At 39.2% G+C, this 24,685-nt stretch overlaps 1 protein-coding gene across 5 annotated transcripts in view; it reads right to left on the bottom strand.

The window, feature by feature from the left end:
- Nucleotides 1-8,495: 8,495 nt before the first annotated feature.
- Nucleotides 8,496-24,685, bottom strand: part of LOC137654464 (protein lifeguard 1-like) — a 63,990-nt gene continuing 47,800 nt past the window's right edge. For 4 of the 5 annotated variants that reach the window (XM_068388120.1, XM_068388118.1, XM_068388122.1 and 1 more), the window contains one exon: nt 15,155-15,773. In XM_068388120.1, coding sequence (XP_068244221.1) covers nt 15,627-15,773 — 147 coding nt within the window. In that variant the 3' untranslated portion in view covers nt 15,155-15,626. Of the gene's footprint in view, nt 13,042-15,154; nt 15,774-24,685 lie in introns of those variants that run through there. The other variant, XM_068388119.1, reaches the window with a different exon arrangement.

Genomic DNA, 24,685 nt, shown 5'->3' with positions numbered 1-24,685 from the left:
CGTTCCTCCCAGCCTGACAAGGGACTCGACCGAGTTCGGCTGGTACTGCTAGGGTGCCACAGCCCAATCTCCCCCGTTATTCACCACAGATGAAGCTTCATAATGCTGAATCCCCTACTGCTGCTACCTCCGCGGTTATCCAAGGCACCGGAGGAAGTAGCAGGGGCTACTGGAACTGCGTCACAATCGCTTGCCATTTAATCCTATTTCTAGCACGCTCTCTTGCCCCTCTCACATCTATCCTCCTATCACCCAGAGCTTTCTTCACTCCATCCATCCACCCAAACCTTGGCCTTCCTCTTGTACTTCTCCCATCAACTCTTGCATTCATCACCTTCTTTAGCAGACAGCCATTTTCCATTCTCTCAACATGGCCAAACCACCTCAACACATTCATATCCACTCGTAGCTGCTAACTCCTTTCTTACACCCGTTCTCACCCTCACTACTTTGTTGCTAACCCTATCTACTCGAGATACACCAGCCATACTCCTTAGACACTTCATCTCAAACACATTCAATTTCTGTCTCTCCGTCTCTTTCATTCCCCACAACTCCGATCCATACATCACAGTTGGTACAATCATACAGAACTCTCTTTACATTCATGCCCAACCCTCTATTTTTTACTACTCCCTTAACTGCCCCCAACACTTTGCATCCTTCATTCACTCTCTGATGTACATCTGCTTCCATTCCACCATTTGCTGCAACAACAGACCCCCAAGTACTTGAACTGATCCACCTCCTCATTCAACCCCGCACCACCTTCCCTTCCCTTACATCTCATAACCTTACTCTTACCCACATTAACTCTCAACTTCCTTCTCTCACACACCCTTCCAAATTCTGTCATTAATCGGCCAAGCTTCTCTTCCTCGTCTGCAACCAGTACATGCGCAAACAACAACTGATTTACCTCTTTATAAATCGAATAATTCTGTGAAAGATTTTCCTTTTTTTTTTTTTAATGAATTTTTTTCTTCATTTTCTTAGCCTAGACGTAAAATAATCATGGGAAAAAAAGAGATAAGGGAAAATCAAAATTGTTACAGAATATTGTGGGATTTTTCTTCCTTTTTTAATCTCTCTCTCTAAAATCGTACAATAAATAAGTGAGAAAAATGTACCTAAGTGTGGATAAGTGTTTTTGAGTTATGCTCTCCCAAAGATTTGCTATAAATTTTCACTTTTAAAAAAAAATCAAGATATGATAATCTTTCTTTGTACTTTTATTGTTTATTCCTACATGAAGGCTCCCTAAACAAGGTATTTAAACCCCAAGTTTACTAATACACTTGGTGTGAGGGTAACAATGGTAATTTCCGTTCCCCTATCCTCTACCAATGTCTTCATCTCCTAAACGTACAAGATTTTTTAATATAAGTGAAAAAAAATCGCTATATGTATGCAAAAATAAACAGACAATTCTGTCAAACTTGGTCATGCAGACGACGCAGTTAAGCATGACATCATTTAAAGACTGCTTTATCTTTATTTGTAAAAATTATTGGCTGGAACTTTGAGAGCATGTACGATATGTTTCTGCATACATAGAAACAGTTAAACTATTTTTTATTTTTAAATAAGTTATGTCAATACACCATAGCAGACGTTCCCCTTAAGCCAAAAAGTGGAATATTAGTAAATGTCAAGACACTTATTATGAGTACTCTTTCATTAGACACTCATAATGCGTATCTTTGCCTATTTTTAACGTAGATCATACGTTACTGTACTGACCCGCCAAATGGCACAAATGAAGTACACATATTGTAGTAAATAAGTGGTAAATTTCTTTCATATGTTGCTCTCATATTGTGAAATATTTGTAGATCTGTTTTTAGATTCTAGTACTGTAGAGGAAAAGTGGAAGTTAACAAGAGATGCTTTGAAATTTTTATAGTTTTTTATTTTTTTTTACTAATTGCTATTTAGAACATTGCCCATAAGTCTTTCAGATGTAAATCATTACGTCTCCAAATACTATTTTTGTTCTTTCCATAGCAGCCATGAATTTCTGTAATAAAACTTTAAAGTGTGCTTGAAAGTTTTTATTTATCTTTAAATCTCGATTGTTCCAACACGGTTACTTACCTAGAACTACCTTCTTAGGAGTTACTGGCTAACTCTACCTAACCGACCAGCTTTTTGTATAGTTTATCTCCCTCTTCTCGTTTTCTACGGGGTCAACCTCTGGCAGTGTGGTACATGCCCGAGGCGACCCCGGGGTCAGGCAGCGTTACATCTCAGGTCGACTCTCCAGTAAGTTTCTGGTCGCGACGTGATGTACATCTCGCCGTGCTCTCTCTTACCTGTGCGACCCTCGTGTCCCCCAATCCTTTGTGCTTACCGCGTGTGGCCCACGTGTTTTCATTTCACTTTCCCGTTCATCCTTGTGTCTCTTGGTGTGTTAGCGTTGTGTTATGGAGCATCCTCGTCGTTGCCCTGGGCCTGTGGCTGGGAAGTCTTGCGGGGCTTTCCTCTCCAAGCCTGAGGTTGATCCCCACTCCCTGTGTTCCACGTGTAGGGGGAAAGCGTGTTCCCCTACCTCTACATGCCCGGAATGTGCTGATTGGACTGAGATCCAGTGGGTGCGCTTCGGGACGAAGAAGAAGAAGGCAACTAAGAAGTTGCCTAAAGATTCAAGCATTTCTTCGCCTGCAGGTTCGCCAGATGATTCGGCAGACCGTAGCGCCCGCTCTTCTCCCCCTACCCAGCGTAGGGGACGAGGTAAGTCCGTTGCGGGGAAGAGGCCCATTGCCCTTCCCCTAGAGTCTGATTTTCCTGTGGGGGATGTGTCCAGTGTGGGGCAGGCATGTGTGGGGCCTGAGTGGAGTGCAGAAGTGTGGGTAGGAGGCGAGGGCCTGGTGCCCGCAGGTCCCGTCGCCTCGGAAGATCCTATGTGGGGGTAGGCCGAGTGCCGATACTTCCCCTGCCTCGTGGCGTGTTTCGAGTGCTTCGACCGCCAGGGGAGACACGGAGAAAGGTAGTTAGACGTCTTCGGACCCCGCCACGTGGGTGAAACCTAGGACTCCCTTCAGGTCTCCCGTTAGAGAGCAGGTAGATCAGTGGCTCTGTAAAGGACTCGCGGGGACCCCTCCGGCTCCCTCGGCTACGCTACCCCCCCGTGTTTCTGCAACCGCCCGCACCTGAGAAAAGACGTGATTTTCCCCCCACGGTCTTGGACGTGTCGGCCGGTCTGAGAGCTCCGTCCTCATCCTTGTCGTCGTCATCGGACTCTTCGTCTTCTTCGTCATCAGAGGACAAAGACAGGAACCTTATCAAAAGGAAGAGGGAGAAATCCCGAAGGAAGAAAAAGTCTCGTTCCCGCTCGAGGCATGGTAGGAAACGGTCGAAGTCCTCTAAGAAAAAAGCGAAGAGGAGTAAGTCAAAGGACTGGGTGAATGTCACAGTGCCCCGGAGCGAGCTGTTTAGGTTTTCCACAGCCGCGACCACTTCCGGGTGGCTCCCTAGAGCCTCGCCTTTGTTGTGTCACCCTCCTAGCTCCTCCTTCGACCTAGCCGCCCGGCGGGAGGGCTCGAACCGAGACCCCCGTGCATTGTTTAACCCTATAGTAGCCTCCGACCCTTCTTCCCTTAGGAAGGATATAAGGAGTATGAAGGAAGGCTTAGCGTCGACCACGGGCACCTTGGAGGCCTTCCTTAAGCACCAAGGGCGCCCGTCGGTCCGCATGGATCCCCCATCCATGGAGCCCCCCGTGGAACAAGGTACTCCCATGACGGATGCCTTTGTATCCATGGGGCAGACCATACCACTGGCAGGCTCGGAGGAAGTTGGTACTCCCATGACGGATGCCTTAGTCCCCACGGGCAGCCCGTACCACTGGCAGGCCCGTCGGGCGTTGTTTTTCCCACCGTCACGGCTTACCCCCGTACGGAGGAACTGGTGACGGAAGACCTGGTGGAAGGAGGGGAGTGCTCGACGGACGACATCTCCTCCTACCGTAAGGTACTGGCCCTCATCCGAAGACACCACCGGTTGGATGAGGCCAAGCCCTCAGCTGCAAAGGCAGTACTTTCCGGACTGGAGTCCGGACTGTCCAGGATGATCGACAGTCCGGTACAACAAAAGCCATCTCTGTCTCTCCCTCTCGCTCAAGACGTAAAGCTGGGGATGGAACAGATTGATGGATACTTGGCAGGACTAGCAGAGGCCCCCAGAAGTCAGAGTTCCTCCAAACTTCTGCCGGGCCTAAAATCCCAGAAACGTTTTTAAGTTCCCGAAAGGCATCGCGGCGGTCCCCGTGCGGTGGAAGCAGCGGTGTCCGCGCTGAACCAGGGAACCTCGTTAGACAGGGCATCAACGGCCCCCGTGTGCTTTTCCCCGACGGAAGCATCTATGATGGAGGACATGGCTCAGGACCTGGTCTACGTGTCCTCCTGGTTGGATTGGTGGTCGTGCGCTTTGGTGGGGTTTCAGGCATCACACGACCTCTCCCTTCCAGAAAATCAGGCCATGCTGCGGGACCTTGTTAGTTCTGGGGGCAAGGCTTTCAAATTCTTATCGTCCCAGTCTCTGACGGTAGCTTCGAACTGGGTCCTGAGAATAAGAGATACTGTTTTGAGCAAACTAATGCGGAAGTTGCCTGACAGGGAAGCAAGGAGACTAGAGAAATTCCTCCGTGTGGGGGAATGATATTTTCCCCATCAAGTTGGTAGAGGATACTGTGGAGAAGGTGAGGAAAGTGAGAGAGACGGATCCTAGGCCCCCGCCTATGAGGAAGACCACGTTTAGGAGAGCTCCAACGGACGTCCCTCACTCCTCACAGACCACACCCTTGCTTCCCAGAAGAGAACTTCCTTCAGCCCCTTGGCTTCAAGCCTCACAACAGCCCACCCGTAGGACCACGGCAGGCCCTCAGTCAGCCTACAGACCCTCCTATGGTAACGCTAGGAGAGGTAGATCTGGCCGCTCCTCCAGGAGAAGGTAGGAGGAGAGGCCCCCTACTCCCGCAGGAGCCCCTAGTAGGGGGATGCCTCAGACATTTTTGGCAAGCATGGCGGAATCTCGGTGCGGATCCCTGGACGGTGAAGTCCCTGAAGGAGGGCTACAGACTCCCGTTCCTGGAAGAGCCTCCCCCTCATCCCAGCCCAGAGGGCAGATTGGCTGGTTCCAAAGGACCCCTTGAAGAGGTTGGCGCTACAAGAGAAAGTAGCGACCATGATCAACAAGGGAGCTTTGGAGACAGTGGAGAACCCCGGCCTGGGTTTCTTCAGCAGGCTCTTCCTGGTGGAAAAATTGACAGGAGGGTGGAGGCCAGTCATAGATCTCTCAGCCCTCAACAAGTTCGTCTCAAAGACGGAATTCAAGATGGATACCCCCAAGACAGTGATCGCAGCCTTGAGGGAGGGGGATTTCCTCATGTCTCTCGACCTCAAGGATGCCTACTTTCAAATCCCTGTACACCCCTCCAGCAGCAAGTTCCTCAGGATCAAGTGGGAGTCCAGGGTCCTGCAGTTCAAGACCCTGTGCTTCGGCCTCTCGACGGCCCCGCAAGTGTTCACGAGAGTGTTCGCCTCGATCTCGGCGTGGGCACACGAGAAAGGAATTCGACTACTCAGGCACCAGGATGACTTACTTGGGGATGGTCCTGGACACCCAGTTAGTAAGGGCCTTCACCTCAGAAGAAAGGTTGGCCAACCTGGAACGTATCCTTCAACCCTTCCTGACGGGACAACCGAGGAGGGCCAAGGATTGGCAGAAGTTACTGGGTCACCTGTTTTCCATGGAAAAATTAGTACCGCAAGGGGAGACTCAGGCTCCGCCCGGTACAGTGGAATCTAAAGGAGTCGTGGGTCCAAGGCAAGGAACCCCACAAAGTAGTGCCAGTCCTCCCGAAGACGAGAGAGACCCTTCTTTGGTGGAGCATCAGGTCAAACACGGAGAAGGGAATGCCCTTCGCCTCCGACCCCCCGGAGATGCTGTTGTTCACGGACGCATCGAAGGAGGGCTGGGGAGCGCACCTGCTGGGAAAATCAGCAAAAGGGCTGTGGTCCAGCGAGGAGGCGTCTCTCCATATAAACATCCTGGAGATGATAGCAGTTCTAAGGGCGTGTCGACAGTTCGTACACTTACTGTACTGCGAGGGAACACTGTGGCGTTAATGTGCGACAACGCCACAGTAGTGGCGTATGTAAAGAAGCAGGGAGGCATGAAGTCAAAGGTCCTCTACGCCCTAGCCACGGAACTGTTGGAGTGGGCCACAGAAGAAGGGTTGAAACTGACGGCAAGGTTCATTCCAGGAAAGAGGAACGTGATGGCCGACGGCCTCAGCAGGGCGGGTCAGGTGATAGGTTCGGAGTGGACCCTACACCCGGAGGTAGCTCGAGCAGTCATCCTACTGTGGGGCTCCCCAGTCATAGACTTGTTCGCCACACGTCTGAATGCCCAACTCCCCGTGTTCTGTTCTCCAATCCCAGATCCGTCAGCAGCGTTCGAGGACGCCTTCCAACATCCCTGGGACGGTCTCGATGTGTACGCCTTCCCTCCCTTCAGTTTGATCAGGCAAGTGCTGAACAGAGTGAGAAGGTCGTCCAACCTGTCGATGACTTTAGTAGCGCCCTGGTGGCCGGAGAGAGACTGGTTCGCAGACCTAAAGGAATTAGCTCTTCGTCCTCCTTGGCCGCTTCCGGACAGGCCAGACCACCTGTGACAACCTCACTTTCACAGGTGGCACGAAAACCCTCGAGCCCTCCGCCTTCACGCGTGGAGGTTATCGAGAAGCTCCTGAAGAAAGAAGGATACTCATCGAGAACCGCGACAAGGATGTCTGGGTATCTACGGCGTTCCTCGGCAGTTGTCTACCAGGCGAAGTGGGCAGTCTTCCTGAAGTGGTGTGCATCCAAAAACATCAGGCCCTTAGGGAGTTCGAGCAGCCCTAGGTCAAGTCTTCCTCCTTAGAGGCATTGACTTGGGAGCCTCGAGGCACATCTCGATGCTCATCCGTAGTTTTGAGCAATCATGTCCCCCCCAGGAGGTACGGGTTCCGCAGTGGGACTTGGCAAGAGTCCTCAAAGTTCTGTCAGAACCGCACTTTGAACCTCTCAGGAACATTTTAGACAGAGAACTCACCCTTAAAACAGCTTTTCTTTTAGCCCTGGCCTCGGCGAAGAGAGTTAGCGAGTTACACGGCCTCTCTTACGAGGTCTCACACTCCAAAGAGTGGAGGGAAGTTGTCTTTAGGTTCATCCCTAGTTTTGTGGCGAAAACGCAGAACCCAGCGTGTTGGGATCCTCGGTTCGAGGGTTTTTCGGTGCCAGCCATCCCTCGATCCGGCAACCCTAAGGATCTCCTCTTATGTCCCGTACGAACTATAAGAAAATACCTGGAGAGGACTGAAGATTGCCGCCCTCAGATCAAAAATTTATTCATCTCAACAGGACGAGTTAAGAAATCAGTCTCGAAAAATTCCATCTCTTTTTGGCCTAGACAAGTGATAAAGAGAACCTACGAGGCTTCTGGGACCCCTCTACCAAAACCGAGACCTCATGATATCAGGGCTCTGAGCACCTCTCTGGCTTTCGAGAAGAACATGGCTGTGGGTAAGATCCTGAAGGCTGGGACCTGGTCTAGACAGTCCACCTTCACGGAACATTATCTAAAAGATTGTACGAGAAAATCCTTGGACAAGTTTTCTATTGGCCCGGTCGTGTCGGCCCTTCAAGAGATCTAAGGTCATAGCCTCAGGGTAACCGGGGGTGTTAATGCCAAGAGACACTAGTTCCTTCCTTAACCTTACCCCCCCCTCAACTTTTTCCTTCCTTCCCCGGATCGAACGGGCCAGGAAGATGAGGAGAAGACCTTAATCACGGAAAGGTATAACCTTCAAGAAATTGGTTTTGAAAAAGATAAGACATTTAGACACTAAGCGAGTTTTTTGGATAGTTTTCCCCTACTTTTCGTGCAGTTTTCAAGTGGTCTTAGAATCAAAACCTCCTTAGAGGTTCCCTCTCTCGCGTGCCTCCCCGTCGAATCCTGATTCCTGCAGGACACTCCCACCTCCTAAAGTGTAAGTCTCCTAAGAAGGTAGTTCTAGGCAAGTAACCGTGTTGGAACAAATCACAAATTTTTAAGTAATTTGTATTTTTCCTAACATACTACCTAGAACTACCTTCGGGTTATGGCCCTCCCATCCTTCCCCGAGAACCTGCAGGATCAGTAATACCTATTCCAACTTAACTTACTGGAGAGTCGACCTGAGATATCACGTTGCCTGACCCCGGGGCGCCTCGGGCATGTACCACACTGCCAGAGGTTGACCCCATAGAAAACGAGAGGAGGGAGATAAACTATACAAAAAGCTGGTCGGTTAGGTAGAGTTAGCCAGTAACTCCTAAAAAGGTAGTTCTAGGTAAGTATGTGAGGAAAAATACAAATTACTTAAAAATTTGTGATTTTAGTAATTTCTTTGAGGAATATATTAGTATAATTGTCACTATATACCAAAAAGGTATAACAAAAAAGCCCTCACACTAATTTGAATACCTTTATTATATAGATTATCACAAACATTTATATCCAGTACAACTTGCTATAGGCATGTAATAGTTATAGTGACCTTGATATTTTACAATGTGTGTGTGCCAAAAAATCTTTTACAGAAATCTAAAGCAAATGGAATTTGCAGACCAAATGGTTAATAATGGTTTGACCTGAAATACTAGTGTTTCAAGGTTTCCTTCGTGGAGAACTTGCAGGTATTGTATATACTGGTAAACAACATTGCTATTGAATCGACTCCATGACTTTCAGGCATTGATCAGTTTTATTTAATATAACATTAATATATAATTTGTAAGTGAAAATGTAGGTACAAGTGGTTTATATCCATACAAGACATTGTAGTAAGCAACTATACAAACAACCAATATACGTTAATTCAGAATTATCTGGAATAAACGAGGATTTCATTACAATGTTTCAGAAAATGTACTTCTTTTAAGTCCAGATTAGCATATTGCTAAATAAAGTAATTAAACCCAGTCAACGTTCATAAAATTTTTATCTATCTGACCTTACATACCAGCTTCCAATAACTTACAAATTCTTATCTTTTTCTGTTTAAAAATAGACTAACCTGACATAACTGAGTACATCTTTAAATGTAGGATTACACATCATTCTACACATTTATATATTTACACACATTATACGTACCAAACTAAATTACTTAACACTAATCATGGGTAAATGCTATTAATATACAAATAATCTATTTCAAATCTACTATCGAGCAAGAATAAGTCGTTAGTTGCTGTTCCAATTTTTACAAAACACTAAACACCCTTTAGATATTGAAATAAAGTAACCCATGCACTAATCAAGACCAGAAAAAGTTGCAGTGATAATTGGTGAGAGCAAGTTTAGTATATTCTTCTAAATTAAAATTCCAGCTATTCCCTGAAAGCAAAGTGGAAATCTTGGGGTGAAATATTTTAACTTAAGGTGTTAACATCCATGGAAATCATTTAATTAAAGCTTAAGGACACTTTCTTTTCTATTTTGCTTACAGTACAGTATAGTACAGCTAAAACTGCATTTTATAACAAGATCAAATCACAATAATGGAAAGATTTCCAATACACATTTCTTCGTACATTGAGAACTATGAACGAATTTTCTTTAGCGGTTAAAACCAAGCACTTTTACCTTGAAAACTCATGATGAGCAAGCCCAGTTTGTTATGATAGTCCTGCTAAAAAAAAAAACACATGCAATACTGACATTCCATAAATATACATAACCCTAAATTTTGGCACCATCCAGATTTTATCACCTATATATATAAAGAAATTTGTAGTACATGTACAAACAACATTAAATCCTATTCAATACTCGAAACTTGAGACTGTATCCTTAAAACCCGTCATATATGGTGCCAAGGATTTATAGCTTAATTAAGTTAGCTTTTTGTTAATATGCACCTCTGTGAGCACTAAGCAATATAAAGTTTTAGTTACTCTGCACCTGTGAGCACTGAATATTATCATTCCTGTACAGCAATTTAAATTCAATTTCACTACACGAGACATCTTTTTTGGAGATACTGGCCAGTGGCTGGTAATGATTTAGTGTCTCAGTATAAACTTGAACATTAACGAAATTTAATCTATAATATACACAACCAACTAAATATTTAATTTTTATTACCATTACTGGCAACTTAACATGTACAATACTAAACATTGGCTTTCTAAAAAAAATATTAAGTATTGACATATGTAATTTTTTTCTTCAAAACAACACTATGGCAACCTTTCACTAACTTCAAATGTTTTTGAATTATACACCATGAACTGTAGCTTGGAAAGCCTTAAGAAAATATTTTCATTTCAGTATTTAATCTTTCTCATGCTCATGAATATCCTTACAGATAATTCTCCCCTCTGATTTACTGGTCAACATCTGCCTCCTCAAAATATTGCAAAATCAAATTTAACTATGAAACACTGACAACCTTTTTGTTTAAAATCTTACAGCTTGGGCCAAACCCGTGGTTGAATTACTTTCTCGAGTTTGACCCGCACTGTGGTTTTACATCTGCAAGGAAATTCAGTAACAGACGAATTTTTCATTTTGATGAACTTTCAACATTAACAAGCCCCAATAACCTAAAAGTTAACACTTTCACATTGGGAGAGGAGTTTTCTCCTTTTTATAGGGTTAACACAATTTTGGACAATCTTAATATTTTTTAAATCTTTTGATACAAAATATTTCATATAATCCATTGGAATAAGTTCTGTATTCTCTAGCCCTACTGTTCATAAATATCAAATTCCCTTTCTCAAGGTCTGTAGGTGATATCACAACCACCAGTTTTCCACAACATAGGACATTAAGAAAAACTAAAACACCTTTTCTGAACAATGAGACAAGAGATATATCACTTTGCCATTAGCTTATTGAACTACAAAAAGCATTCCAAACATTGGGTAAACATTACAATATACACTTCAGCAGTTGCTCATCGACTGTTTGAAAATTTAAGGAGGTATCCAATATATGAATTGAGCAGCCAATCTTGTGTGAATTCCATGGGGAATTGCACTCGAAGGTTACATTTTTAAGCCCAGAAAATCCCTTTAAAACAAAGATATTTGGAGGAAGGTTCACTCAATAGGAAGAAAGCGTGCCTTTCATTTTCAGCACCATTTCATGCTGATTATATAAGATAAAATAATGAAGGTCATAAATGTACTCATGAATTTTCATCACCTCAGGAACACATTTCTTCTGCTTGAATGTAACAAACCTTTGAGAAATAAAACTAAAAGATAAAAATAGGACCAACCTTGAGATAAAGAACTGGAAGAATAAGACCTTTGTTTTCTGCCTGCATATAACTTCGAAAGCACACAACCTTCTAACACGTAAAGGAAACTTGTTAAGGCATCTTAAAACTTAGATTTTCAAAATTCAACAAGCCCAATAAAAAATCATTTCAAAATTCAAAAATTTAATCTGAAAAAAATTAAAAATGGGGAAAAAGGGATAAAAGCACATTTATAGGATCTGTACTTATGGTAATTGAAAAAAAATTGCAATATAAATAAAATTGTCAAAAGTGAATTAGAATCATTTGGAACTATTACCTAGTTGTGTAAATTTTCCATAAACCACAAGCATCATTTACTGTGTATTTGTTCAAGAGAAAGTGGCCTGTCAAATTACTGGTGGTACACATTACGGTAACATTTACCATGTCTTTCCTTTCTTAGGTACCCTGTAGCTTCCACTGATTAGGATTTCAATAACTAAAAAAAATCCTTGAACATTAAATCAAAATCTTATATTCACTCAATTTTCCACCTTCAAAAGTTATTTAAGAACTTCTCAATGGCAAATTTTACATAACTAACACTGAGGGTTATAGGAAATACCAGTTGAACAATCATAGGAATAATTTGGCCCCTTCAACAACTCAATGAAATACATAATGCCATACTTGTTTCATGGTTGTGATAGGTAAAAAATCAAGTTTTATCTAGGTTTAGAGGAAAAGAACACAACCTATGTATATCAGTAATAACACAACCACAAGATAAAACAACAGCAGTACCTGAAAACATGACTAGTAACTGACAGTAAACCACATTAGGTCTGAGGGTGGAACAAGGAACAGCCATAGCCATTAGAGAATAGAAAAATTTCTGAAGGATGAACCACTTACCAATATATAAATTACAATATTTCAAGCCCACTGCTATGTCAAGGGCAGCTTTACTACAAAAAAAAAAAAAGAAAAAAAAAAGTTGTGTGCTTAAGAGTTGATAGTTATTATATCCAACTTTTATATTCCAAAGACTGCTTTTAGTTAAGATTAATGAAATTTTCTAGGCAAATGGATAACTGTACAGTTAGTCTTCATACAGTCGGTGGAATAAATTTCATGTAAACAGTGACTATCACATCAATATTACAACAAACTGACAAAGGAATATGTTAAGAACTTCTGTATTTTATGGCACACTGCAGGATGTAGTTTCACTAAAATTAATCTTCTATTAACTTTACACTTTCTAGCCTTTATTAGGCCCATATACATGCTGTCTCAGAAAAGGTGTGAAGGAAGAAGCACTAAAGTACTTACTCAACTTCCTAAATGCCGCAACCACTGAAATATCCAGGTTATTTGTCAAGATCAAGCAGGTGGCCATGAAATATTCCAACGATAGGCTTTTATACAACCTCATTCATGGCTGAAAGTACTACCCACTACTGTACTGTATATATAAAGCTAAAAAAAATCTGTCAAATTTCAAAAACATGCATTGGAACATTTATGGCCAATGTATAATACATGGGGGGAGATTAATAGTAATGAAAAGTTTTTTTTACGCATTTAAGCAGTATTTAGTACCACATCCTCTAATTTTTGCTACCAAACACAGACAGGAGACTTATGAAGATGTACAAAATGTCCAAGTACAGCATCAGGGCAGCATAGATGTGTTCCTCAGGAGACATTTCATGTTTGCGGCCACCCACCACCAACTGCGTATCATACACTAGGTACTGTGGAGAACAATCGTACATTAATTTCAATATTGATTTTTTAAGAAGTTTGAACCAATGAATTACATTCATAAAAATCCTCTGAAATATAATCTCTTATATTCTTAAGAGCCCACCAAATCACATGAAGTTTCCATTCAGGCCATACTGTACTTAGATCACTACCTCAGGTGCAACATTTGATCATCATTGCTGCAGAAATTTACATGCTAAAAGCAAGTTCATACTATGCAAACATTTATGCATGCAAAGTTTAATTTACAATTTGTTTTTCAAATTTACATTTACAAGTTTCAAAGAAAGACATGCATAATAAGTAACAAAAAATAAGTCTACATTACCTCTTTTTTAAATGTTAACCCAATATAAAAACAATCCATTAAAAATAGTAATTAGATTCATATACAGTAGTTGATATCTAAAAAATTGTGATTACTAATGCTGCAAAAGAAGGAAATATACAACAAATATTAAGAAAGAATGCATACGTTTTAGTTTATCATATAACTAAAATTTTCCAATTAAAATACTCATGCAAATGCTTAGAAAATGTGAGCACTTGTTTTTAAAACCTGAATGGGACATGTACTAAAAAAATAAACTGGATGGATAGACTTTTTTCTAAATGATTATCCTTGGAAAGGCACCAAATCTAACTTTGGTGAACGATTAAAGATGAGATGGTAACAGTTAACTTACCAAGGTACTTCTTATAAAACTAAGAAAATCCATCAAAATGAAACATCCAGTCATCCAGACCATAGTCCAGAAGTGACAACCATAAAAAGTAAGATCTAACTTTTTGTTACAATGAATGCTTGGAGAAATACATGAAATTTTTTTTCTTAGCCTAATATTTCTTAAAGTAGCAATTTTTGGCTAGCTATATTGCAGTGAACAATAAACACATGAAAATTCAGTATGCTGGTTTAAGAATTATTCTGCACCTATGAACATATTACTAAAAATATCTTTAAATACCTTGGTATGTTAAAGCCTGATGGGATGAAATCTACGAGAAATCTCAAAATATATATTGCTTTAAAACAAAATTACTACTGTACTTGTATGTTGAATGTTACATTTTCAATAAAAAATTCCAAGGCTTTTATCTACTTGTAACTACAAAGGTATTCCTCTGGGTTGTTCATTTTAAATGTGCACGAGGTCATTACAAAATAGGAACAATTTCCTATTACAACTATTTTACAAGAGACGGGAGGAGGGCTTGTAAGAGTATTCAAAAAATAAATTGTTATTTTACAGCACTCAATGTTCACAACTTGAAAAGAACTTTCACGAGGGGGAAAAAATAAAAGTGATCGGCACCTATCCTTTCTTGATGCAATGGTTACCACAAAAAATTACTCATGACGATACTGTATTTCAGGAAAGGGGAATAATCCTACAGTAATTTGTAGATCAAATTGAAGGCCTCTAGGCATAAAAAATATCTGCGAGTCCAGATATAAAATTGGTAAATTACAGCACACTCATCAAGACAGATGGTGAATTTTCTAATTACAATTCAAGCGTCTATGTTGAAACTTTCCCTAAATGCTCAATAAATATTGTGTTTCATTTGCTCACCAATTGTTTACTCAACTCATTTACTCAAGCCTCTTAACGTAAAAAGCCAAACCAACATGCTATATCTCCACATTGGGATATCAACACTTCTGATTTTTCAACAGAATATAATAAAAGAACTTTACTATACTGTACAAAGAAAAAATTAGCAAAAAAAACTGACACTGAAAAAAAAAAATCCCATTTTTAGGATTTTCACCAACTCAATAATGTTTTCATATATAAAATATTGAAAAATTAAAATTTCCTGTACACTATTTTAAATCTATTTTACAACCCAAAACTTCACAAATAAAGTGGAAACCGTACAGTATAAGACTTCCATACAACCAAGTTATTCACCATTTACACTCATTCAACCCAACCATTTCATCAAGCCAAATGAGATTCTCTGTACCAAATGGCAAGCCAGTGAATGAATAAACCTTCTATGTTAATTGGGATGTTTCAAAAATCTAATTAATGATCATATGATGTCATTAATGCGTGGAACACCACTAACAAGAAAAATTCTTTTCAAGGACAAATTTTCCTTAATTTATTAGGCAAATTTCTTCAGCAAGCTCTTTCATGCTATAAAATACAAGACAGTTACCTCATCTAGGAACTTTTAACAGCCATACTCCTTATATAAAATACCACAATATTTTATTACAAATTACTCATGGAATCTTGCTGTGTAAAAATGAGAGGGTAGTAAAGCATTTATTTCCAAATTAAATAAATTATACTAAACTGATCATTTTTCTACATAGAAGTGTGGAGGAACAATATAATTTCCCCAAATTTGTCAAGGAAAAAGATTAATCATCCTATTTTTCTAATCTATCTGAATAATGAATTCATATTAAAACCGCCAAAATACCCTCATCCTTTCTTAAAAATTAAATCCTTAAAAGATATTCATTCACTGTATAATCACTGGAGCTAAGGTGACAACAAATGACACTGTGTTCACTAATATTCATCACACATTCCTGGTGCTCTACTTCTTCTTAGTCTCTCCCACCAAAGAGAGAAAGAAGAGCAAGGAAGATGTTGATCACATCCAGGTATAACACAAGAGCACCATAAATGTATTCTTCAGCAGACATCTCGTGCTTGCGCCCACCCACGATCATCTGAGTATCATACACCAGGTACTGAAATGCACAGAACATGGTGTGTCAGCAGAAACAAACTAAAAATATAGGGAAAAAAGGAGAAAATTAGAAAAGCCAAAGAATAAACCACAATGCAATACCAGGTATTGAAATAGAGAGAACAGCGTTGAGAAGCACCATAAAGGTGAATAAATTAAAAGGACAGAAAAGCCATAAATCATGGCTGAAGCTAAATTTACACAAAACATTCTTTTTCATTCCTAACAAGAAAAAAAATACCAAAATTACGTGCAAATCTCAATTTGTTACGTAGTGTTTTGTGCTGCCATCCCCTAATTCATCCCAGAGCAAACGAAGATTAAAATACAGAGAACACTGGGACAAAAGACATATGTATTAATAAAGGATATTATACATTTGGCAATTTGGTCATATCTAGGGGAAAAGCAAATTTTACATCAGACTTCCGGATTAATTTTCTCATGATATACAGTGTGAAACTAAAGAGACGGGGTTGACTTCACAGTAAGTAAAGCTCTGCCCTCCAGAAATGTAGCAGACTGCAAACTCACATTTTTATTTAACTGTCACAGGCAAAATTACTTTCAGCTATTTGAGTTTTTTTTTAAAGTAATCACTTGCTTATTTTAGCTTAGCTATGCTAAATTCAGTTTGATTTGTGAGAAAATCTAGTGAAAAAACATCAGGGATAGGTTACTGAAGTGTACAGTATACAGTAAGGTTAAAATATTTACACTTAAAAATAAAAAAAAGTTCAAAGTAAAATTAATGAAAAAAATCTGAAAATACTAAAAAGGTTCCAGGATCCTTATCTTTATTAATCCAACAAAACTTGCTAAATTCAAAATTTGCATATAATGAAGGACTAAGCTTCTTCAAACTTGGGAGATTAAAAAGAAAAAGCTTAAAACTGTAACCACAAAGGCTAGAGTACCATGATAACCTCACTTTAGTATAATCTAACTTCAACGATCAAGATATTTATTGAAAGTAAATCAACAGTTATGCCATATGATTGCATAGTATTTAATCAAAATTTTACCGAGATGACAATAGCGAGAAATATAAATGGATGTGATGGGGTTTAATATTCAGCTATTTTTCATTTTATATCTAAGTAAATTGCTGTATGACATCAAATACTACTCTATTTTGATAGTCAGGCTGAGCGATGCATTTCCCAAATTTGCAAGTTATCCGATAATTTGACTACAGAAATCATGAGCACCAGCAGAAAAAATGCTTTATTAGAATAAAATATAAATTGATTGTCAAGTTTTATTAAGAAAAAATCAACTTTTTGATTGAATTGATGTTAAGTGTTTTCATTTACCAATACTGTACCCGGATACGAAAACTCCTAAGCGCTGGCTATAGCCCTTTTTCAACTTTACGCATACAGTATGTTCAGCGCAACGACCAAAAGAGGAAAGCTATAGAATAATTTAATGTGTGTGATGGACTAGATAAGGACAATATGATAAAAATATATCCTGGATTTGAAACTATGAGTTATAAGATTTCTTAGTACATACATACATATACCAAGGCACTTCCCCCAATTTTGGGGGTTAGCCGACATCAAACAAATGAAACAAAAAAATGGGATCTCTCCTCTCTACGTTCCTCCTCCCAGCCTGACAAGGGACTCAACCGAATTCGGCTGGTAATGCTAGGGTGCCACAACCCAACCTCCCCTGTTATCCACCACAGATGAAGCTTCATAACGCTGAATCCCCTAAAACTATTAAATGAAGAAATTTATGTATATCTAAGAACAATGGACTTCAAGAATGAGGTGAGGAACTGGAAATGCTTCACAGAAAAGATATATCTATCTATCTATAAGTACAAAATGAAATTTTCATTTATCTTAGTGTAGGCAGGTGTATAAGGAAAGAGGAGAATGCATTAAGAATAGGTCATACTATTCAGTATGTGTGTAATGAAAGGAAAACTGAGCTATAACCAGAGAGGGAGCCAATGTAGTACTATCTAGTCAGTCAAAGGTAATATCTCAACAGGTGGCTGGTGCCTTTGTAAGTACAGTATTTTTGTAGCCTAAAAACTCTCCCACTATTATAAAGGCCAACTGAAATTCCATGAATTTCAACCGTTCAAGTTTTTTCTCGTGGAAATCTAATATCAAGTAAGTTTAATTGTGTGTTCTAACACCACTCAAAAGAACAGAACAGATCAAACTTTTCTGGGGAAAAAAATAAATTTCAAGCAAAGTGCAAATAAGATGAAAAAAAATTATTATGCTAGACAGCTATGACATGCTATTAACTGCAAATAACCATTTGAATGTGTGATTACGAATGTGTGATTACGAATGTGTGATTACAAATGTGTTGAAAGTGCAATAGATGTTTGAATATACAAATAAGAAATTAGCTAACATATTGCATCATTAGACAATGAGGCCTTACAGTACTAAGCTATTTCTACCGAAAATATATGTTGTCACAAGCATGTTAGATAACTTTAATGATTTTCTGCTGTTTCATATAAATATTTTGAGAACTAACATAGCCTTTGACTGGTTATACATATATGCCTCCAAAGCAGCAAATAGAAGAGACAAAATTCAAATTGAAGGTCTTGTTCCTAAATCTGAAATAAAGTGCAATTACTCCTCAAGATTATTATAGCAAATTAAATACATATTACAAGATTCTACACAATTATTTCCATAGTAAATTTTCTAATGAAATTCCATCATTTAATGGGATAATACTTTCAACAAAATACTTAATCTTTTAATAAACCATATTTGCTTAATTCATGAAATCAGCTCTGTGCAGTATCATTGTCTCGCTTGTAATTCTACAATTTCATTGAAGGTATAGAAAAATAGAATTTACTTGTTAACCTTCCATTTTGGAGTGAGATCCACCAATCCCCAAAGTTTCATACTGTATCATCAGAAATTACCAGCAGCTGAATTATTAAAAGGGCTTAGAATCTATGTCCTTTGCGATATCCATATCAAGTTTTATATGACTTTGGGTGTCGACCTTTATACTTAAACTGTCAATCATTCAAGACAACTAACCCAGGGAAAACTATATGCCTTTATCACAATTTGACGAAAATCTCAATTTCTACATTAATTGTATTTTTCCTATATAAACGTCCTTTAATTGGAGTATTATTTTGGGAAAGTTGGAACTCTGCTTTGAAAATTTATAAAAAACTTCTCAAAAGTTAATTGTGGGTAGTGAAGAAGCCCTTATCCTCCGCCAGTATCCAGAGTAGCCACTCTGACCCTCACAACTTGCAAGGTGGGCTAGGAAGGAAGAGCAACTTGAAAATATATGGGTCTGTACTGTTAGGAAAAATATATATTACTTTAAAATATTTGTGATATTCCCCATGAATAAACCATCATCCTTTAATAACCAGACTTATCCCTAGGAGGGAGGAAGTTCCTGAGACCAAATAGGAGTTTAAAATCCTGGATGTTGGAGCACAACTTCAATCTACCAACCTGAGAAAAGTTCCTTAGGTGATAGGCTAGATTTCTGTCATGGGGGAAACTATATCCGATTGGTTATAACATCTAATATTGTAATATGCAAATAATGGGTATACAGCTCTCTTAATAACGATGGGAGGAAACACTTCAATATTAATATAAATAGAATAAAATAGTTACTCTGTATGGTAAGTCATCTACATCCTGGTTGGATCCAGCAACATACAGAGCAACCACTGCATCCCAAGGAAGGGAAAAAGAGGAAAAAGAGCCAGACATTCTTAACAATTACTCTAAATTAAAATAAAGGCCGCTTTCTTGGACGAGATGCTTCTTGTCCTGTGAAGGAGCTACGTACACTACAAAACCTGCTAAGCAGCTAACACAGGTCAGAGAGACACCGTGTTAGCGGACTTATGGATACACTCCTACAGGTAGTGGGTTATGAAGGTTGTCTCACTTCCAGACCACTGCTTTCATGATTTACTCATCTGACAAGTTCTTCCTGAAAACCAGCATTGCTCCAACCCCTCCAACTTTGTGAACACATGTATGGATAGGTTCTCCTAGGTCCCACCCTTTATTGGTGTTATGCTTTCCTTATGGTTTCCCACAGCCTGAAGACCATGTTCTTAAGAGATGATAGTTTTACACGTACCCCAGCTAATAAATAGGTTTTAAAGCTGCAGTTTACAAGGCCAAGTTTGCTAAAGTTAGATCCTTAGTGTCCCCACAGGACAAAGAAGCAATTCATCAGAATCATCAGTCGCATCCTTATGCGAGAAGATAAGAGGGTCTTAAACCTGAGGTCATCAATAGACAGATTCTGATGATAAGTAACAAATTCAAGGATGAAGGTAAAACAGACATCAATAAGACCAACAAGTTGTGAAATGCTGTGAAGTTTGGTTATTCACTTTGATGAGGCCAGGAAAGGAAGAAAACAGCTTAAAGTATCAGATCCTTATCAGACGCTTGACACAAAGGTTTGTATGTTGCCGTCTTTGTAGACTTGAGAACTCTTGATGCTTCACATGGGTGGTTTGGATTCTCTTGGAAAGCAGAATTGCTCACAGTCCGATGAAGAGGAAAGGTATAAGCGCTTCAGTCTATAAAGACCTAGCTCAAGGCTTTGTGATAGCCTTTCACCACAGAGACTGAGAGGAGCATCTCTCGGCAAAGGTAGACAACAAAATCTATTAGTTATATAATGACTCCGACCAGAGAAGTACCCCTTCTACGACACCAATAGCAGAAGTTAGCCCCTCTGTGGAGCTATTAAGACATTTGAGCAGTTCCTTGCAAAAAGCATTTCACTCAGAAATACTGGAAAATCTTCACCCATGAAGTGACAGATGTCACTGAGTTGTGGTGCCTCTGCAGATGGAGTTGTCAAAGTAGATAGGGCCCTTTCGGTAGTTCTCTCAGTACCTTGATCAAGAGCATCATTAAGTCTAGGTACCATTTGACTGGTGACCATTTGAAAGCCAACAGGGTTACTCAGAGGTTTGGGGTAGTCGGTACCCTATAGATTACCCTTCCAATCAGACAAAACGGCAGAAAAACAAACTTCGAGATTGTCCCAGGTGGTTTAATATGCATCCCTAGTGCTCCTGATTAGTCTGGGGTTGGTAAGCAGAGGACTGGCAGCACCTTGTTTAGCCCTGTGGTGAAAATGTGTTTTGCCAGAGAGCCCAACAAAGTCTAAAGGCTCTTTATCACTAGAGGATGAAGAGACCACTCTGCTCCTACTAACTGTCCAAGGAGACTGAGCTTATTGGAGATTATATTCCTCTTGCCTTGTATAAATCTTGCCGAAAGCCCCATCGAGTTATCTAGTGCCTGCTTTGCCAGCTCACAGAGGTGTTGTGAAACAATACCTCCTAGCTTGCTAACGTATGCCAATACAGAACCGTTTTGAACTGCGTGATACACCTGGGGAGGACCATTTACAAACACTTACTATGAAAAGAGAATGAATCATCATATTGAAAAAAAGGAAAGTTACGATAACACTGAGATTACCTCCCTACTACTCGGCAGCTAGAGTCAAAGTAGCTATTCAGGGTGCTGGCAACGGGGGTTTCCTGCTACCTGCTGGCAACTACCAACAAGGTTATAAATTTCAACAGTGGAGTTCCAGCTTCACTGAAATCATACTCCTAATAAAGAACTAAGGTTTAGGTATGTATTTATGTAGCAATAAATTTATCATCATTTAGGTTAAACCACTCTTTAAAAAACTGCTGGCTATATTTTATATTCACAAATATTATTGTCGAATCTTTAGTTCACATAATTGTTCTAATGTTGGACAATTTGTATATGGAGAATGGCAGAATCCAAAGATTAGTTGAATTTTTCAATTAGATATCAGATTCCTTACTCTGAAATCTGCCATTTACTATCGATGATGGAATTGATAGATGTCAAATTATCTTTAATGGGAATGGCTACATCTAATCAAGGCATAGAAAAGCTTATCAGTTTATTAAGCAATATCTCAGCACACTGGCTGTGTAGGGGGTGTCAATTGAAATACCAGAGAACAGGGAAATGTGTGTGATAAAATAACAACAATAATGATAAACTTCTGACTGCAGTTTATGTACTATGTTCCACAAGGGCATTAGTATAATTTTTCTTCAACTATACGGCCCAGAAGGACCAAGGAGCAAAGAGCAGAATTCAATTTTTCATACATTCAAAATAATATGTATATATTGGGATATACCTTCAAAGATTAAAGATATTCCCTCATTGTACCTGCCATTCTCATTTGTATGCTAACTGGACAGGATGGGATGAATTCATATCAGTATTATAGTCATATCTTTTTAACCAATCTTTTTTTAGAAACTAAATTTCATTTTCACATAAACACTTCAATTATAACCAATCTGATATTTCAGATTCAAAAAATAATATGCTGGAAACTAATAACTGGGAATAAACTCTCATCATTAGCGATAGTTAGAAAAATTATTTCAGACATTCATTTCATCAGTCTTATTACTTAGATTTACAAAAATGTCTATTTAGGCAAGGAGGGTCATGTTGATGAAAATTCCTGATGTCCATTGGATTTATCTCAAAACTTCAGAAACTATTCCTCTTGAAGACAAAGGGTTGTGTTTGCAAGACGAATCAAAAAATTTACAAGAAAATAAGAGGTTCTCATTTTATATAAATAAAGTTTCAAATGTAGTTAGTAAATAAACCCTTCCATACAATGATGCCAGAGAGTCTACATTATAGACAATGCTACAGTCTTAGATAAAAGAAAAGATGCTTATAGTGAAGATGAATCTACAGAGCTTGCAGCCTTTTCCAACAGACATCAGCCTAAGGAGAAAGTCCAACCATCTTTTCTTGTGAGGGTGAACTTTCAAATGTTATTTTGGCACTTCCACATCCATGTAGTGAAACTGCATTGTTATCAAGGTGAAGTTGAAAACTACTACACATAAATTGAAGGAGCACTCATCATCAAGACACATACTGTAACTTGTGATACTTTATTATTGATAATTTCTGGTAGATCATTAATTCATTCGTGAAAATAAGCTCACTTAATGTTCTCTCCCTTTTTCTCATCAATTAGTTTAAAACCTGTATCATAATTGAGTATTATGTAGAGAGTTGGTTATGAACTTCAGTATGATTATTTTTGTATATTGATGCCAAGATTTTGATACTTAGTAGTTTTTCTAATTCACTAGATCAAAACTGCGTGTCCGCCTCCAAAATGGATCTGTCAATGACCATTACACACCACCCTTCCTTAAGCATTAGAATTCACCCCAGTCAATCATATCAATCACATTCAATCATCAGGAACAGCAAATAAATTTGCAAACTGTGGTTATGATCACTTGGGGCCACTGGATTGTTTAATAACCACTCGACCTAATAGACTGGAGTTCCTATTTCTTTTAAGGAATAGTGAAGTTGCAAGATCTTGCAGGTTAGGAAATATAAGAATATTTTTTGGAGTCTCAACTGCTCTGGGATACTAACTAAAGTTTAGTCTGCCACCAAAAAATCTTTGGCATAAACATAAGTTGAGCATCTTCCTTTCAGAAATTCCAATATTAAGCGCACTGTGCTAAGGTAGCACCATCAGCTAAAATGGTTAATTTTAAGGGAATTATAGGAAGCCCTTCTTTCCCAATTGAAGTGTACAAATTGCTGAAGATAGAAATACTGCTTTAATCTTTCAGTAATACTATTTTGGAGGTTGGTACCTACGACGACGATATAACTTTGTGGGTGTTCCTCATTAGCAATAGAGTATTTGTTTAAATACAAGTAAAGTCTTGTGTAATGACTTTCACAACATTGAAGCACGATCCTTTTTATATGCAACAACTCTGGATAATACAGTAGTTTTTAGAATTTTGATTCTTGCCATATCTGGCATCTCTGTTTTATGTCAAAATGCATCTGGGCAGTAGCAAAGTGAAGCAGTAAGATCAGTAATGTGCCCTCAGCTCAATATCATAAAAACGGAAGGAAATAAAATAGTTTAAATCAATAAAAAATACCTTGAAATTGAAAAATTATTCTAATAAACTATGTAGTGGTAAAATTAAACTTTCAAATTACAGTACCATAACAATAGATCCTAACATATGTGCTTTATAAGCAACTGCAGTATAAGTACCGGTATATTTGATGACAATGAAATTTAACCATACGATACAGTCTGGAGTCCAGTACACCATTCAGGACCAAAGTGCAACAGAGGATAAAATCCTGCAGTTGTACAACAAAATAAAAGTATAAAGAGGTTGGACAGCAAGATGGAAAGGTAAGCTGGAACAGAAGTATAATAGAAAGCTAAAAATTTAGTACAGACGAGGAAAAAGGGACACTGCTAAGACCCTTAAGCAATTCCTAAAGTACAGTAGTCTGCTCGAGATGTACCGATAGATCTTAACCCAGCCCTACACGGATATGAGGCGCGAATGTAAACATTCAAAAAGTTGGACAAAATTATGAAGTGCATAAACTATTTGAAAGTAAAAAGGTAATAATAAATGCAACTAGGACTACCTTAACATGAAAGATCTCTGTCACTGGCTATTGTGTGCCAAATAATGTATTCTGCAAAAACAATCCTTTAAGAAAAAAAAATTAAATATATAAGTCATGGATTCTATGTACAAAAGGCGAGACAGGGGAGTTTCCTTCATGGAGATGATCTTACCAAATACCTATTCATTATCCTGATCTACTTCCAAATATACTTTGCCTTCATTTAAAAAAAGGCTAGTACCAGAAAATATATTTAAAAATATGCATCAACAGATAACTACTGTTATAACTAAAACGAGAATACATAGCCTACACGAAGAATGATTTATTTGGTTAATCCGAGTTCTGGCATCGCTACATAAAGATAAAGTTACAGAACCTTTAGCTTCTCTCCTTGTTAATCATTAAT

The sequence above is a fragment of the Palaemon carinicauda genome, chromosome 15 (assembly GCF_036898095.1).
Source record: "Palaemon carinicauda isolate YSFRI2023 chromosome 15, ASM3689809v2, whole genome shotgun sequence".
In the NCBI taxonomy this organism is placed as follows: domain Eukaryota; kingdom Metazoa; phylum Arthropoda; class Malacostraca; order Decapoda; family Palaemonidae; genus Palaemon; species Palaemon carinicauda.
The sequence above is the reverse complement of the archived record's forward strand: the minus strand, read 5'-3'. Positions and strand labels throughout refer to the sequence as shown.